This window comes from Mesoplodon mirus (genome assembly GCF_964341445.2).
Source record: "Mesoplodon mirus genome assembly, chromosome: 8".
Classification (NCBI taxonomy): Eukaryota; Metazoa; Chordata; class Mammalia; order Artiodactyla; family Ziphiidae; genus Mesoplodon; species Mesoplodon mirus.
In genome coordinates, this window is record NC_138984.1 from 45,348,320 (window position 1) to 45,366,382 (window position 18,063).

General features: G+C 36.2%; 2 protein-coding genes across 5 annotated transcripts in view; one reads left to right on the forward strand and one right to left on the reverse strand.

Annotated features, from left to right (window-relative positions):
- The first annotated feature begins 530 nt into the window (after nt 1–530).
- Nucleotides 531–18,057, forward strand: OSGEPL1 (O-sialoglycoprotein endopeptidase like 1). 4 transcript variants are annotated; one of them, XM_082630139.1, is made up of 9 exons: nt 531–837; nt 2,240–2,480; nt 6,178–6,565; nt 7,389–7,593; nt 7,670–7,818; nt 8,946–9,076; nt 9,200–9,271; nt 10,748–10,854; nt 17,673–18,057. In XM_082630139.1, exons 1-8 carry the CDS (start codon nt 690–692, stop codon nt 10,824–10,826), a joined length of 1,413 nt encoding a protein of 470 aa, XP_082486265.1. In that variant the 5' UTR covers nt 531–689; the 3' UTR covers nt 10,827–10,854; nt 17,673–18,057. The 4 variants fall into 4 exon arrangements, with proteins under 4 accessions (XP_082486265.1, XP_082486264.1, XP_082486267.1 ...); XM_082630138.1 differs by lacking the exon at nt 17,673–18,057 and adding an exon at nt 12,939–13,621; XM_082630141.1 differs by lacking the exon at nt 17,673–18,057 and adding an exon at nt 12,939–13,621 and having other exon boundaries at nt 7,566–7,593.
- The window catches only part of ANKAR (ankyrin and armadillo repeat containing), a 79,291-nt gene continuing 74,991 nt past the window's right edge, over nt 13,764–18,063 (reverse strand). The window contains exons 23-24 of the mRNA XM_082630135.1: nt 15,806–15,852; nt 13,764–14,522 (exon numbers count right to left, since the gene is read on the reverse strand). Coding sequence (XP_082486261.1) covers nt 14,278–14,522; nt 15,806–15,852 — 292 coding nt within the window. The 3' untranslated portion in view covers nt 13,764–14,277. The remainder of the gene's footprint in view (nt 14,523–15,805; nt 15,853–18,063) is intronic.

The window sequence follows — 18,063 nt, forward strand, 5'->3', positions numbered from 1 at the left end:
CCTGGCACATAGTAAGTGCCACTTTATTGTTAATTATGGTTATTATTGTCACATAAATGAAATTTTTGATAAACGTAAGTTCTACCTTAAAAATTCTTACTAATGTCCTGATAATTATAAATTTACATATCTGGAAATTATGAATTACACATCTGCCACTAGACCAAAACTGTGACTTCCCTACCTCATACCAAGAACTTCACACCATGCAAGGCGCAGATACATGTGCCAGCCCTGTCCAACTTTGCATTTATAAAGTCCTTGTTCAGTAAAATCTTAGCGCCTAGCAGGGAAGAAAAACAGATTGGGATAAATCCATTCAAATGGTAACAAGTTCACATACAAATAAAAACAAAAAAAGACTGAAGGAGGTAAAGAATAGGAGTACATACTATGCTGAAGTACATACTTTACCTCCAGAGTAAGCAAAGACACACTTTTCTCACAGTGGTGTCCAAATTCCAGCCTAAGGCAAAAAATTTTTTTCTTTTAATGTAGCATAGTGTTTAGAACTAAATGTTATGTAGTCGAATCTGTGCTCAGTCTCCACTAGATCAGCCACTAGCCGTGTTACCTTATAGAAGTCTTACCTACAAATCTGGGAGAATTGCTTGAGCGCACGATCTGGGGAATGAGAGCCTTTGTGCTAATATTTATTCGAAGAGTGACGCCCTCTAGGGGAATACCAGATGACCCTGGCGACGGGACGCGGGGACCGTGTTGATGACATCACTTCCGGGGCGACAGGTTCGGGCTTCCTTGCGCCTAGGAAAGGGCGGTCGATCGGCTTTGCTGCGGAAAGTAGACGAGTACTAGTTACTGTCGTTCACGAGGAAGGTGGGTGAAACTGCTCAGCCCTCTCTCCACTGATGCTATCGCGCGCCTGGAAAAGCGGTTCCAGTCAGAGTCCCTCGCCTTCTTAGAGCAGACAGAGACCAGCGCTGGCCAAGTGCCCAGGGTTCGCTTGGGATCCTTCCTGGCCCGAACGAGGAGGGCTTCGCACAAGCCTCCTTGGCTGGATTTAGTGACTATAAGTCTAATTTCTCGTGGCGCGTCTGTTGGGGCTGCATCTTCTGCAGGGGTCCTCTGAATAGGTCGCTTATCTCTAATCCCTGGATGCCCTCTGCTCCTATGGAGCAATAAAAGTTCCAATATTCGCTCTTTTATTTTTTTTCCATTTTGTCCATTAGTGTGATAGGGAAAGAGCCTACTTAAATATCTAGAAGGTTCTAGAACAGGTGATTTGGGGGGCATGAGACTAGATATTTGGCAGTGTGAAAAAACCAGGGTGCTTTAATGATGGACTGCTGTTATTGGGGCCAAAGAGGATTTGGGGAGATCCCTGTTATGATAAACCTGTGGCAAAAATGGAGATTTAATTCAAACAATTGTAATTAGTGGATAAAATAGGTATTAGGTTACGGTCATTTTAGCTGAGATGCTTTTTTAAGATGAGCTTTCTGAGGGCTTCCCTGGTGGCGCAGTGGTTGAGAGTCCGCCTGCCGATGCAGGGGACACGGGTTCGTGTCCCGGTCCAGGAAGATCCCACATGCCGCGAAGCGGCTGGGCCCGTGAGCCATGGCCGCTGAGCCTGCGCGTCCGGAGCCTGTGCTCCGCAACGGGAGAGGCCACAACAGTGAGAGGCCCGCGTACCGCAAAGAAAAAAAAAGATGAGCTTTATGAGAACACTTGTTTCTAAACTTAAACGACTAAATCTTACTTTGTGTTTTATGTGAACTCTTGTTTTCCGACCAAATGATTAAATTTTTCTTTTGAAAGATGTTTCTAGGAAATGGAATGCATTGATTTTCATCAGTTCCATTTTGCCCTTATTGTTTGACTGTTTTTTTTAAACCACATTTTGTCTTAATTTTAGCTATAAAAAAATGAATAGCACTTTTCAAAAGACTATCCATGCAGCTGTTGTACTGTAACATTAGCTGTTTTATAAAGAATAATCAATAGTTTGGTAAGAACAACATGCAAGTAATAGTAATAATAAAAATTTTACATCTAACCTCCCGTTTTCCCTCTTAAAGAGCATTATATTCATTCATACTGTTACTTATATTAACAGATTTCTACAGACTAAAATTTTTTGCTAACTTTTACAAAACTTTCCTAAATTTTTATAAAACTATATATTGAAAAATAAGCCAAGTTTTTGGAATTTTGCTTTACTGAATGGGCTAGTGGCTAATGTCAGTTCCAAATAATAGTTTGTTTAATTCTTTTCCAGGAATTATCTATACAGTAAATATGCTAATATTGAATAAGACAGCAGGAGTTTTTTCTAATTCATCAAAAAGGAATATGTATGAATTTCTAAGAAGTTTTAATTTTCATCCTGGAAAGCTATTTCTTCATAAACTAGTTTTGGGAATTGAAACCAGTTGTGATGATACAGCAGCTGCTGTGGTGGATGAAACTGGAAATGTTTTGGGAGAAGCAATACATTCCCAAACCGAAGTTCATTTAAAGTGAGTAGACATTATCTTGGTAGTTTCCACTTTTTTTGGAAAAATAAAATGAAATAATTTTTTTGGTATTTATTACATATAAAAGTTAAATTTTAAGAACTAATTTCTTCTTTCATGCAAAAGTTTCTAATAACTGCTGTAGAAAACCTTAAACCCCTCAACCTGGCGTTTAAGGAGCTCCACAATAAGGTCTCAACCTTAGCTAATCCTGTTGCCAAAAGGAAACTAAACTCCAATATTTATCCATGATTTCCCCTCATGCCTTTTCCTCTTTTGTCCACCTGTATGTTCCATGGTCTCAACTGAAGTCCTAGGAAAGTATGATCTGACCTCTAGCCTGTGTTTATCACTGCAAAAGAAAATCCTATTCACATTTACACATATAATTAATATTGGTACTTAAATAATAATATACTGTTGTATTAAAGCACAGAATGGTGCCAGGTTTATAAACTCAGATTTTTCCAGAGGGCCACCAGGCAGGTTACATAAATAGGTGGGCTGGGTATAATGTGGAAAATATCTATAGGAGGTCACTACTCAGCTCCAGCCAGTTGTTGCCATGCAAGAATGTAGGCCTTATGTTATTTGATTATCAGAATTTTCAAGAGAAAATGGAAATCCAGAATGTTATGGTAATATCTCGCAGATTTTAAAAATTAGTAGGTAATTCAAATATATTAAAATACCATACAGTTCAGATATGCCTTCAAGCCATTAATTTACAACATCTGAATAGTGAAAAAGTTTGGTGTTTTGAGATCACAAACCTGTGTGTGAATCATGAATTAGTGATTGGTATTGGCTCTGACTTTGGGAAGTTCCTGATCCTCTCTGATTCTGTTTTCACATCCATAAAATGGGAAAGATAATACCTGCCTTATAGGATTGTGGGGTGCATAATAGAAATAATACAGAATATTAGAAATAGTATACGTGAAGAGGCAGAGTAGGCCTCTGATGGTTACATATTATATGAAAGGGACTGTGTTAGGTCTTAATAAGGCACAGTGAAATACTAGCAAGCCCTTGCCTTTAAGAAGCTTAACCTAATCTTTGAGACATGGTATGTAGACCTACAAGGAAAGTTAGCAGTGCAAGGCAGCATAAAGTGAGTATCAAAGAAGTAGTGCAGACAATAACTTATTACCATGCCTCAGTTTTACAGTCCTTTCATTATTTTGGGGTGTATTGGACATTTGAACATGTAAATGTTAGCTGCACAGAAAGGCCTACCCTAACCACTTAATCTAAATTAGGTACTCCCACCCTGTTTATTCTATATACCATATCCTGCATATTTTCCTCATAATTCTTTTCATAATTTTTATGTTTGTTTACTTATGTACAGTCTTTCCCCCAATAGACTCTCAGCTCCATGGTGACAGGGGCTGCGTCTGTATTAACCGCTACACTATGCCTAGTGCCCAGCATAGCACCTGACATGTTGCAGGGGTCAGTGGCCTTGAGAGATAGTTAGGCCTTCAATGAAAGAGGATGGAAAGAATATTGTAGGCTGAGAGAGCATCACTGGCAAAGGCAAAGAGGTGAGAAAGTACTGGACAAACAGTTTAGCTAGCGCATGAGTCACTTGAGAGGAATATATAGGTAAATAAGCTATTTGGTACCATCTCCTCAGCACATCTTATCATTTATTAAATACCTACAATTGCAAGGCAGCATCTGAGGCACTGTGGGTACATATATATGATCCTTTCCTCTGAGCAGCTTACCATATAAAGTGGTTTACATTCTGGTTCAGCCACTGACTGGTTTTGAGACCTTGCACCATTTTCTATGTCTCAATGTCCTTATCTGTGAAATGGGGATAATAATGACAACCAGCTTATAATATTGTTGTGAAGGTTAAATGTGAATTCTTTTAAAGCACTTAGTGCAGTCTTGACAAATAGCAAGGGCTCGAAAAAACCTACCTATTACTAGTAACAACAGTACTTCTCTTACTACTATAAATAAGTGAAGAAGGCAGATAGGTAAATAGGTCATTGTAAAACAGCATGGAAAGTGCAATAATAGAGGATTGCTTGGAAGAGGAGCTCTTTCTTTCGAGCCAGAGACCTGAAGGACAATCTTGACTTCTCCCTCACCACTCTGTATCCAAATCAGTCATCTAGTCATAGTAAATCTACCTCCTAAATATTTCTTGAAACTTTTCCTCCCACTTTCCACTTAGTTCAACCCCTTATTGTCTCTTGCCTGGACTCTTTTGGCTCCAGTCTTCAGGCTAAATGGTTTCACTGCCTCTTTATTAGCTTTGTTCTTTAATCATCCACTTTCCATACTGTCCACAAATTATTATTTATTAATTAATTGATTTTATTAATCATAATTAATTCTTTGAGAATAAAGCCATGGTCTTATTCATCTCTTTTGTCTCTGATGCTTAGCATAATCCTTAGAAGATAATACATAGAAGAGGCACAGGAAGGAAGGGGAGTAGGCAAGTGGGAGGAGGAAGAAATGAGTAGGAGGGAGAGGATTTGGATTTAAAGTCTCCCAAATTCCAAGAAAGTAAAAGCTTTTGAGTAGGTGAGTGATGATGTCAGCACTGTGCTTTTTTTCTGGCAACACCATATAGAACAATTCCAAGGATCAGAGAATGTATCTAGGGAAGTACAGTTAGAAGGCTTTGAATAGACTGAGTTAATGAGAGCTTTTCGAACTTGGTGGTGGCAGTGGGACAGTGCTGACCTTATCAATGGTGATAAACTTAATTAAATGTGGAAAGTAAGAGAAAGAAAAGAGATGAAGATAAGCCTGGAAAAACCCAAGTGATTAGGAGGTTATTGATGCCATTAACAGAATTGAGGAATATAGGAGAAAAAGTCACTTTGAATGGTATTATATTATGGATGTGTTGAAATAAGATCATTTCTTTTAAATATTGCCCTCATTGACTGACACAGTACATATTTTAACTATTAAATATTCCTTGAATGCCGTGTATATGGATCCTACAACATCAATCTTTGACGTTTTTTTTGGGATTAGAGGTACATCTTGCAGACCCTCTATAGTTGTGCTCTGCCTCTCTGATCAGTCACATTGCTGGCAGATTTTTTGCTAACAACTTTGCCTTCTAATTCTTTATTCTTGACATTTGGAGTGGTCATCCACTGCTTGTCCTACATGGACCAAAAATCAAAATTACCAATCCAATTAAAGATTGGATTTCAAACTTTATTTCAGGATTTCAAGCTGTCTGCCGTCCTACCATGAGCTCAAGTGCAGTGTGTTTAAAAATAAACTCGTCTTCTTCACAAAACTGTCTTCGTGTTTCTCTCTGTTAGTATTTCTTTTCTTCCAGTCAGATAGATTAATTTTCCTAAAATCCAGTTTTATCCTGTCCTTTCCTTATTCAAGACTCCTTCCTTAGAATGCTTCTCAAAATTATTTTGGTGATTTCATTTATCAAGAAACAAATCCATAGGAGTTTGTTGTATACAGTTTTGAAAAGTCAGAGACATTAAATAACATCCTTAATCACTGCATGGTGAGTTCTTATAATGTACTGCACATTATAAGGCACACATAATTTGAAAATACTTGACTTACTAATGTGTTTAGCTATATAATGGTTAATTTGAAAACATGCCTGCAGCCATAATATATACTTTTTCTTTCTCTATTTTTACAATCTTAAAATTATAAAAAGCTGTTTTTTTATATCTTTCAGAACAGGTGGGATTATTCCTCCAGTAGCTCAACAGCTTCATAGAGAAAATATTCAACGCATAGTGCAAGAAGCTCTCTCTGCCAGTAAAGTCTCTCCAAGTGAACTCTCAGCAATTGCAACTACCATAAAACCAGGACTTGCTTTAAGCTTGGCTGTAGGCTTATCATTTAGCTTACAACTGGTAGACCAGTTAAAAAAGCCCTTCATTCCCATTCATCATATGGAGGCTCATGCCCTTACTATTAGGTTGACAAATAAAGTAGAATTTCCTTTTTTAGTTCTTTTGATTTCAGGAGGTCATTGTCTTTTGGCATTAGTTAGAGGAGTTTCAGATTTTCTGCTTCTTGGAAAGTCTTTGGATATAGCGCCAGGTGACATGCTTGACAAGGTAATTATTTAAGAATTAATATCTCTATTCTTTTTTGTTAAGGTGTCTGTTTCAGCTAAATAGTAATAGATACACTACTGCTATTCATCTAAATATTTCTGAGTAATATCATATTAGACTGAAAAAAATTATGTGCAGTAGTAAAAAAAAAAAGAGTAGTACATAATTTTATAAAAGATCCCTTCTTACTCATTCCGAATAAAATGATATGAGGTTTACATCAGTATATAAAATATATATATATATATATATATATCCCAAATAGTTTGTATATACACTTTTTTAAATCAAATAACATAATATATGTGAAAGAAAGTGCTTTGTGAAGTGTAATGTACCTTTAAAAAGTGAAATAAGAGGATATATAAAGATAACATAAGGACATTAAAGATGCACAAAGTTCTATTATTAAATGTTATAATTGCTGACACCACTGGCAAGCAGATTTCTTTTCCTTTGTTTTAGAATCTTAAAGCCTACTGCCTTATACAAAAAACCTGTTGCCAACAGCTGAAATGATTGGAAGAAATAGGACAGGTTCTTATTTTTGAAGTTCATCATTAAGCAATCATTGTCATTTTCAAACCTATTTTCCATCCCCAGTAGAAGAGCAAAAGTAGATAGGAAGGCAGTGATTGGCCACTATTGACCAGGTTGTCAGAAACAGCAAGATTGTCTGTTTTGACTGACCACCAGCTCTGGTCCATGTTTGTAAAAGTATTGCATGTCTTATTCACCCAGGGTAAAATTCATTTCCTTTGCACACTGGTTTCAAAATGTACAGTTTCATGACATTACAAAAATTTTTGTTTGTTTTTGATAGGTAGCAAGAAGACTTTCTTTAATAAAACATCCAGAGTGCTCCACTATGAGTGGTGGGAAGGCTATAGAACATTTGGCCAAACAGGGAAATAAATTGCATTTTGATTTCAAACCTCCCATGCAACGTGCTAAAAATTGTGATTTTTCTTTTTCTGGACTTCATCACATTATTGATAAGATGATAATGCAAAAGGAAAAAGAAGAAGGTATATTTCTAATTAGTAAAGTTGGACAAATAAGTAGTACTGGATTGTACCTAAAAATACCTGCTCATTCCTGCAGGTATTGAGAAGGGGCAAATCCTGTCTTCAGCTGCAGATATTGCTGCTGCAGTACAGCACACAGTAGCCTGCCACATTGCAAAAAGAACACATCGTGCTATCCTATTTTGCAAGCAGAGAGACTTGTTATGTCAAAGTAATGCAGTACTGGTAAGTTTTGTAATTTTAGAATAGTAGTAATCCTTTACAGTATGTTACTTTTCTTCCCAGAGATTAATTGACCCTAAGCATAGGATGAAAAGATCTTTATGCCATATGCTATCCCTGACAGTATGAAATCACGTAGAATAAAAACTAACAGCCATTGTGATTTCCCTGGTGGTGCAGTGGTTAAGAATTCGCCTGCCAACACAGGGGACATGGGTTCGAGCCCTGGTCTGGGAAGATCCCACATGCCGCGAAGCAACTAAGCCCGTGCACCACGACTACTGAGCCTGCGCTCTAGATCCCGTGAGCCACAACTACTGAGCCCGTGCGCCTGGAGCCCGTGCTTTGCAACAGGAGAAGCCACCAAAATGAGAAGACCTCTTGCCACAACTAGAGAAAGCCCACGTGCAGCAACGAAGACCCAATGCAGCCAAAAATAAATAATAATTTTAAAAAACAAAACTTTTAACAGCCAATCCCTGTACAGGCCTGGCAGCTTTATAGGACATCTGTATAGCCTGTGTGGCAAAAAAGTTCAAGGCTGCATCTTATTGAATTTAAAAGAGGGTTTACAGTATGAAACAAAATGCAGTATAACCGCTGTCATTATTGAAGGAAAAATAGGCTGTTTCCTTCAGATTTATGTCCCTTTGATGAAATCCCTTTAAATGTGCTTAAAAGCCTTGATAAATTTCCTGTGTAACTGTATCTTAAACTTCATTCTTTGGAAAATTGTAAAGCGAGAAAAATATTTAAATGGTAGGTTCACAAAATGGAATATTACACAAATATCAAAGGTAATAGTTTAAGAATTATGTAATAAAATGAAAAAAATGCTTTTAAGTGAAAACTGCAGAGTCTAAAATACTGTACTATGATTGTAATGAGAAAAGGGTTAGAAGAAAATGTACAAAAATGAAAGTGATCATATGGTAATATTGAAATTTTTGGTGATTTTTCTTTCTTTTGCAGATGTTTATTATATAGATATATCACTTGCTCATTACCCACCTACCAAAATGTGATATTGTCTTACTGTATAATGCTGGTACTTCCCCCAGGTTTAGCTCACAGCTTAGCTCATATTCATGTGTGATATTTGTTCATTTTGGTTTTCTCAACTTTTTCAGGTTGCATCTGGAGGCGTTGCAAGTAACTTACATATCCGAAAAGCTCTGGAAATCGTGACAGATGCAACACAATGCACTTTGTTGTGTCCTCCTCCCAGACTGTGCACTGACAACGGCATTATGATTGCGTGGTAAGCCATGGATGTTTGTGCTTCACTCATAATTATGTAAATATTAATTGCCATTTCATCATGCTAAATTTTTTTCCTTTAAATCTTGGGCTAGTTATTTTATTTTTATTGATTCTTATTTAGGAATGGTGTTGAAAGATTGCGTGCTGGCTTGGGCATTTTACACAGCACAGAAGGCATCCGCTATGAGCCAAAGTACGTGGTACCATTCATAATCTTTATGCAAGTTGCACTGTAAAAGTCAAAGCCTGGATTTTGCTTTTACATTTGAGGTTTTCATTGACACTCTGGTGGTACTTGAAGAAAGAGTACATTAATTTTTTTCATCTAACCTAAGCGTTAGATACCTTATAAGAAATATTTTTGTTATAGCATTAAATTATATAAATGTTGACAAATCATAAGTTAGAAACAGGCAGTGGGTAAGGATGATGAATTCCCTCATTGGGGACCAGAATGGAAACCATGTCCATGACCTGGACTTTTGCAGTGTTAGGACCATCTCAGCATCAGCTGCCGTGCTGGAAACTTAAGGAAAATGTGCAAAAAGCATTCAGGTGTGAGACTGGGTTGTGAGTATACTTCTCCACAGGCAGCTGAGAAATGGCCAAAAGATAGCTGTTTTCTGCAAGCCTTATTTCCTCTCCCAAATCAAAGTTCCTAGGAGTAGCACAGTTTTTCAATTTGTTATCAAGTTCTGGTCTAAGCTAATTCTGGAATAGTAAAAACAGTAAAGCATGATTATGTTTCATAATCTAACATAATTCTGTTTTCAAGAGTGTTTCATCTGCTGTTTTAAACTTTTCAGCATTTTAATACATAACTATACGTATGTGAACCATAGACTATTAAGGCTGATCATAAATGAACAGAGTTTAGTTAGTAGTGACTAAACTACTAGTAGAAAGAATCCCTTAAGTTGATGGCCTAGCCTCAGGTAGAATCTACCATCTGATCCAACACTGCCTTCTTGTGGCAGTGTTGAGGCTGGAGATGATGGCTTTTTTTAGGTTGGGGTCCATTTGAAGCCTTGTATAGGGCAACATTGTACAAAAGCAGAAATCTGAGGCCAAAAGTATTTATTGAGGAAGAACAGAGAAAGAGGGTAGGATCTAAGACCTCTCCTGCCACCAGTGACAAAGGAAGGTAGAAAAGGAGCAAGCTAGCTTTTGAAACCTCAGAGAAGAATGGTAGAAACCTGGAGAATTTCTGAAGTTGGAATAAATGCAGGTCTGACTTTGTATGGTAAACTGTTTTTACCCTGTTAGCTTTGTAGAGCATTATAAGGCAATTTTTTGATATTTCTGTTTCAAGTTTTTATTTATTTACAGTATTTGAGAGAGAACTCTTTCAAAAACATCTCAACCCCAAACTCATTGAATTGTATGCATTAAATATTTATAGCTTTTAACATGTCAATTATACCTCAAAGTGGTTTTAATAAATTGTCCAATTTAGATTTTTAGCCTTCCTTCACCCATTATTCTGGTTTGAGGTCCTATTGTATTTTTATGTGTTCAAGAACCACCATCACATATAATCACTTATACACTAGATACATATATTGTTTGTCAGAATACTAAGCAGGTAGTTTGCAGAGCTAGTAACAGATCAGTAAACAAATAATATAAAATAATTTGAAGTAATGTGATTTGTCTGATTTTGATGCAGATGTCCTCTTGGAGCAGATATATCAAAAGAAGTTGGAGAAGCTGCCATAAAAGTACCACGATTAAAAATGAAGATTTGATTTTTGCTTTTCAAAAAAATCCCTAAAGGTAGTAGTAAAGTTTTGATTTTTTTTTATATCAAATATATAATACTAATTGTTCATCAAGACTTCTTTGTTATCCTTTTTATGTTTGATGTTTAACCTGCTCTTCTGAGAGACTATAATAATATGTTATAGTCTTAGAAGGGAGTATAGGGTTTTTATTATTATAAAAAACCAAATAAAACATCTTGTGGGAAAAAGAATATACTGATATTGGCAAGTAGAAAGAAAAACCTTGGAAAAAATATAGCAATTCTGCTAAATCCTGGCCCCATATTATACAGGCATAGATCTTTACCCCCCTTTTTCATATCAGGATACATTAGCCTGACTTTTCTAATGATAGAGCAATTTTAGAAAGGTAGCCAGGTCAAAGTCATGTCAACTCAAGAATTCTAAGTCAAAACAAAAGAACATATGTTAGTAATTATAAAAATATATATATTATTTGGTATCTTCTCTGGAGCAAATGGGATTTCTATACATTTCTTAAAATGGGATTTTAAGAAATATGACATGCAAGTAATCCCTCGAGTGTATGTTGTACTTTTTAGTTGGCCACATATATTCACATTCATTATTTTATTATTATTATTATTATTATTTTTTGGCAGTATGCGGGCCTCACTGTTGTGGCCTCTCCTGTTGCGGAGCACAGGCTCCGGATGCGCAGGCTCAGCAGCCATGGCTCATGGGCCCAGCCACTCCGCGGCCTGTGGGATCTTCCCGGACCGGGGCACGAACCCATGTCCCCTGCATCGGCAGGCGGACTCTCAACCACTGCGCCACCAGGGAAGCCCCACATTCATTATTTTAGAAACTATATTTAATCAGTGAAAATATATGAGGTGAAAGGGGCTGTTTTATTTTTGGATAATGTCCTTTGACTTTGACTTTTACTGCAGATATCATAACAGTTCATGACTTTTTTTCTGCCCAGATTAAAATAACTGAATGTACTGTCCTTTGAATATAAGGATGATGCTACTAACTATTTAATGTCCTTTGAGAGATTTTGCTAGTAGAGATTTATGTTACATCATCCATACTGGATCAAATTGTTAATTTTCTAATCAGTGGCTTGCTTTATTGAGAAACTAAAGGTTAAGGATAAAAATCTAGAATGAAAAAATTTCTTATTTTAATCCTTCCTTAAGGTGACCTTCCCTTTTGGGAAATTCCATAAGTAATTCTTTTTTCTAGAATTGTGATCATAGGATATTGCTTTATGATCCTCCATTTTATCCTGGAAATATAATTTATATGAGAGAACATATAGAAATAGCAACATTTATAAAGCTTACATTCTTTGATGTTGAGGTACAGTTATGATATAATTGGTTTGTAACTATAATTTAGAAGAAACTATTAGTTTGTGAATTCACCTTTTACATTTGGATTTGTATTCTGTATCATGTGAATCTAAATTCACAGAAAGTGTATTTCCTTTAGCTGTTACAATAAGAGTGCATATAAACTATGGAAGAAAATTGACCAAAATTTTTTCCCACCATCACAGATTTCATAAAATAGGAATATCTATAATCTAAGTTCTTAAAATTTCTAAGTATCAAAACTATTCCAGATGCTACAAACACACATGTCAAAATTAAGTTCACGATATAAATCAGGTAAACTACAGATAAAGAAAACAAGCAAATTCTGGAAGCATTCCATATATTTAGGTCTTTCAGTATTTAGCCAGAAGAAAGGAAGAGAAAGGGAGAAACATTGAACTCTATATTGGCAAGCATGTGTGCCAGAGTTAGCTTATAGTACAGGTAAGAGGCAGGCAATTTGCTGAAACTCTCTGTATATTGAAGCCTTTCTCATCTTATGTATAATTTTTAAAAATAAAAAGAAAGTGCAGGGTAATAAAAGTAATCTGTATTTTGGGGCTGTACTTAAGGAGAAATACTGTAAAGTTTTAAGCGTGGTAGGATGGTCCGGCTAGGCCAAGATACTCAGGAAATGTCTATGTTACTGAATGCAAAAAAACCCTGATCATCCACTTTGAAACCACCTGAAGCCAGTTTCAAAGCTCAGAGTTTGCTGTCTAAAGGCTTTTTTTTTTTTGAATGTCTACAGAGGCTTAATGTTTCCAATGATATGAATTCTTAACAGTGCTGAATAAATGACACAGGTTTGTATCATTTGAATTATTTATCCCTTTCTAGGGATAAATATGCCATTCTTCTCAGAATTCCACCAGGAAGTTGTGACTCAGAGCTATTAAGATAATTTTGAATCGAATTTGAAGATTAAAGTGGTCTCTTATTGTACAGTGGTTAAGAGCACAGGCTTTGGACTATAGCACACAGAAAGCCCTGAGTACCTGTAGCTGCAGTCACCACCATCATTACTGTTATGTTAAGGCATGTTGGAGAAAATAACAGCTAATTAATGTATGTGTTCACTGCAGCCCAGGTAGACTATAGAGACAATTGAGCAAAATGGACAGAGAAAAACGGTGGCTCTTTAAAGGACCCACTGAAACCTAGTTAGCTTTTATATCAAATCCATTTGCTGCTGTAAAAATATGAGAAGCAGACATACATCAAAACTTGCACTTACTGGGGCTTCCCTGGTGGCGCAGTGGTTGAGAGTCCGCCTGCCGATGCAGGGGACACGGGTTCATGCCCCGGTCTGGGAAGATCCCACATGCCGCGGAGCGGCTAGGCCCGTCAGCCATGGCCGCTGAGCCTGGGCATCCGGAGCCTGTGCTCCACAACGGCAGAGGCCACAACAGTGAGAGGCCCACGTACCGAAAAAAAAAAAACAAAACTTGCACCTACTGGAAACAATACTGGTTGGGCAAAGACATCACATGATTCTAAGCCACAAAGAATGTCATCTATTCCAGCTGCAAACCAAAGATACTCTGTACGTATGGAGAATGGTCAACAGTGGTGGCCACACTTTTTAGCCATACTTTTGTGCTTGATGGGAAATGATTTCAAATTTTTTTTTAGTAAAATGTTTTTAAAAATATACATTTCAGATTTTAGAAGACTTGTGTACCTGTAGTATTTATCATTGAATACCTTAAGGTAGTACAGTGAGTGTTAACATGTAGCCTACTTTGAATCAGGTCTTTTTAGTCCAGCATACCAATTTAAAAATGTTTCTTATTTTAAAATGTTTCTAACACTTGATATATACACTAATTGTGCCACTTGTGTCAGTTGCTATATCTTAATAGTTTTAAGTGCAGGCATTCGATTATAGAAAATTCTACTTATTTTTTGAAACCATAATTCTGACCTGATGTTAAATTCCAGTAGACATGCTAAGGAAAATTTGTTAAGCATCAATATCAAGAACTTCCATTCAAAAAGATTACTCAGTTATGTGTATTTTACCACAATTAAAAATAAAAAAATTTAAAAGATTGCTCAGGAGTCCTTTTACACTAAAAGGTTTTTAATTAGCCTTCTGCAGGCTCTGGATTAGCTTTCTGTACATGTTTCCCAAGTTGGCTCAAAAGCACTATTCTTGGTCTTGATACAGTTGTGATATCTGATGAAATTGCAGGTGAAAAGGAAAAAATATTGTGAGAAACAGTGGTCTGTTTTGTTTTGAAGAGTCCCATGAAGTTAGTTACAGGAGGTATAAAAGTCAAAGAATCTCTTGGTTGAATTTTGGGTTTTAATTTTCTTCGGTGCTCTTTCCCTAAAAATTAGAGAGCCACAATTAAGTGTCTCTTTCTTAAGCCTAAGAGCCCTAGGTATAGTCTCATTGCTTTTAGTTCTATATATTTCTGTTTTCTTCACATCACTAAAACATACTAAGAGAACAGATCAGTAGCTTCCAGACTTTCAAATGCCAGAGTGCAAAAATTTGTGGGGATCAATATACAGTTGCCAACTTTTTATTATGCCAAGTTTGCACTAGTGAAAGAATAAATGCCAGCTACTTTAAACACCGTTTTGTAAAAGAAGGAATATTTTAATGTCAATAGAAAGTGTAAAAGGCATTATATCTCAAAATGGAGGACTTTACTTGAATGAAATTAACTTTATCAGAAATTTGATTGTCCTTATTTTTTCTTATGTTACTACAAACTTGTGAAAACTTTATCAGACCGATACTGGTATACATATTGTTATTCAGAAACCAATATTAAAGTGAAGGAATAATGGAACTGGCTTTATTCTTTTATGTAAATTACTCTTACACTAAAGAAGCTATACAAAAACCAGACGTTCTTCTACCCATGATATTCAGAAATAATAGCCTCCCACACATGCTTAGCTTCCCTTATATCTCCCTGAATAAATGAAGTTCTTTCCTCTCCTTTTCTTTTCTTATTCTCTCTCTTTCCATTTGTGACTCCAGCAAAGTGATCTTGATTTCAAAAGGTTCTATTTTTGCTTTTGACAGTAAGGTAATATACCAAGTAAGACTGATTTTGGTCCTACACTATGCACACATGAACAAACACTAAGCATATACATAAAACCAGTAAGTAATTTATTTTCCCCATTACATGTCTGATAGGAATTGATGAGTAACATTATAAGATCTAGACTCTGATCTCGCAGACCTAGGCCACTCAGCCATCATCTGCCAACTTTGTATAAAACTGTACATAGTATCAGTGGAAACTGTGGTCTCTGCCCTAAGAACTTATAAGATAGACAAGTTGTACATGAAACAGAATAATAGCAAGATCGTAATTAAAGTCATATTTACATGTTGTTTCAATAATGACTTCTATGCATGTCTTGTGGGAAAAAGCAAAGAGGGATTTCTGTCAAGTGATATTATTAGGGAAGCCTTAAAAGAAATGATTAACATGGGCTTGTAAATGGGAAGATATTTTAGATATATAGAATTAGAAAAGCATAAGTATACAGGTAAACATTTTTTTGATAGTCCCTACATTTTGAATTCTTAGAAATGAACAATTATAAAGTGTCAGGGCTAGAAAGTATAAAAGAAAAATCAATTACCTTTTTTAAAGACAGGAATTATGGATGGCCCTCCATTTTTCTCCAGACTAAAAGGAAAACATTTTTATCACAAAAACTAGATATATATAAAGACTTCGTACACCCAGGTACCATGTTCAGTGCCTAATGGTCTAATTTATACGTTACCTGTACTAACTATGCATGTTACCTGTAGGTGTTTTATATTCTGTCACTCGTTGACTCGCTTATCACCCAAAACATTTGGAAGAGTAAATCTGCTTGAAGTGATCAGGGAAAGCTCCATGGAAGAAGAGACACTTCAGTTAGATTCTGAAGAAAATAGGTCTTTAAATGGATGAGGTGGGGGGGGGGCGGGTATTCCAGGTAGAGGGAATAGGATATGAAAAATTACATACTATAAAACAGCATGGCAAGTTCAAAGGGCACTAAGTAGTCTGGTGTGATTGGAATTAAAGGTATCTGGAGACATGATGGGAGATAAGGTTGGAGAATAAAGATCAGGTCATTTTATGTATTAAGAATAAGAGAAAATTTAAACTTTATTTTCAAAGCAATGTAATACCTATGAAATGTTTCAAGCCAAAGAATAACAAGGTATACCTAAGTTAATATGATGTGTGTGGCTTTAAAAGAAGTATTATTTTAATCATCATCCTGTACATGTAACATATAAATATGGTATTACACAATTTCCCTGGTAATAAAATGTTAAGTCTTGATTAAAGTTAAAATGTTAAAACTGCTTATCACAAATGTGTTCCTGGTTAATTTGATGAGGAACATTTGCTGTTGTCAACTTTACTGAGGCACGGGCCCAATCTATTCAATAGGCCAACTTCATGACTATAGGGTCACGTGAAACTAGCTACTGTTAGGCTCAGAGTACTTTCATGCAGGGTCAGTTAACAGTAAAATTATGGCTCTCTACATACTTCAAAATTTATATGTCCAAAGACTCTTCTAATCTGCCATTCTTGGGGCTGAATAGGGGTGTGGGAATAGAGAAGTGGAATATACTCCAAAACAACGATGTTGTGATCCCAACCAAAATCAATCTACTTTAGGTTTCCAGTAGTGGAATCAAGGAATATTTTGTGGAACTTAATCTTTTAGTGCATTTCCCATAGTTTCATTTAAATCAAATTCCTTTATAGGATTGTTATGAAAATTAAAGGGAATAGTCTATGTAAATGCTCTAAGGAGAGTGCATAGAATTATTATTAGTTATGGGAGTAATTGTTATTTGCTTACCAGTTCCACCTCTCTTGGTAGCCATTCCTATAAGTTTACTGACCACTTGTTACTGCTTATAATCCTGAAAGTTGAGCGTTCACAACTCCAGAGGGTGCCATTCACCTTACAGTCATAGATTTGTATGGTTACTACAACCATTTTCCAGGGGATGGCAGTAAAGTGTACTGAGGAAGGGGCATCTTTTTCTAATTCCCAAAAAGTTGCCGTATGGGCTAGCTGTGGGAGTGACTGTAAAATAATACTTCCATTATTTAAACTAAATTAATTTTTTGAACTGGTAAATATTTCTTTTAACATTGTCAATTAAAGCAATTGTAATTTAGTTTTCCCTGGCTTATTATATAAAATTAGATAATCAGTTTGGGGTTTTCAGTTTTTCAAAGAATTCAGATTAAAGTGACTCTGAAGATATACTCATTTTTCTCTATACTTAAAATTGACTTATAGAACCATGATACACTGTTGGGTCCTATTCTCTTCTATTATTGTAGAGTTAATAACATATCTTGAGTAGTTCTGTTTCCTATATGTAAATAGCACTATCTGCAGAGACTTGTCATTCAGCTACAATTACAGAAGAAAAGAAAATATGTCCATTGTAAGGAGACTCTCCTCTTCTCTCTTTTTTCAGAAACTTAAGTTCATGATAGAACTACAACACTGAGGCAAAATCGTCTGAATAAATGCCTGGCAAACTTTGCCATAACTTGAACCACAGGGTCTGATTTAGCCCTGTTTCTGCCCTGGGAATTTGGCCTAGCTTTGGATCAAGTCTAAGAGTCCCATTTGATGCCAAGGTCATAGTGACATTCCTGGTTGCCTCAGAGCTCTCAAATATACTCCAGTCTACAAAAAAATGGCTTCCTGGATCAGACTTGGAGGCAACCAGTCTTCCAGAAACTTTTCTGAAACGTGGATGAATAATCCTGGCCAGACAGGATCCCCAAGATCAGGTTGTATTCTTGTCTGCACTTACAATTCTGTTGCTAACTCGGAATTAAAACAGGCTTTGGCAGTGGACA

Bases quoted from the DNA above. Each gene is read 5' to 3' on its own strand.
- OSGEPL1 (XM_082630139.1), top strand. From the start codon at position 690: ATGACCCTGGCGACGGGACGCGGGGACCGTGTTGATGACATCACTTCC. The intron at 2,481-6,177 runs GTGAGTAGACAT...TATATCTTTCAG, and splicing joins CAAACCGAAGTTCATTTAAA to AACAGGTGGGATTATTCCTC. The intron at 9,272-10,747 runs GTACGTGGTACC...ATTTTGATGCAG, and splicing joins GGCATCCGCTATGAGCCAAA to ATGTCCTCTTGGAGCAGATA.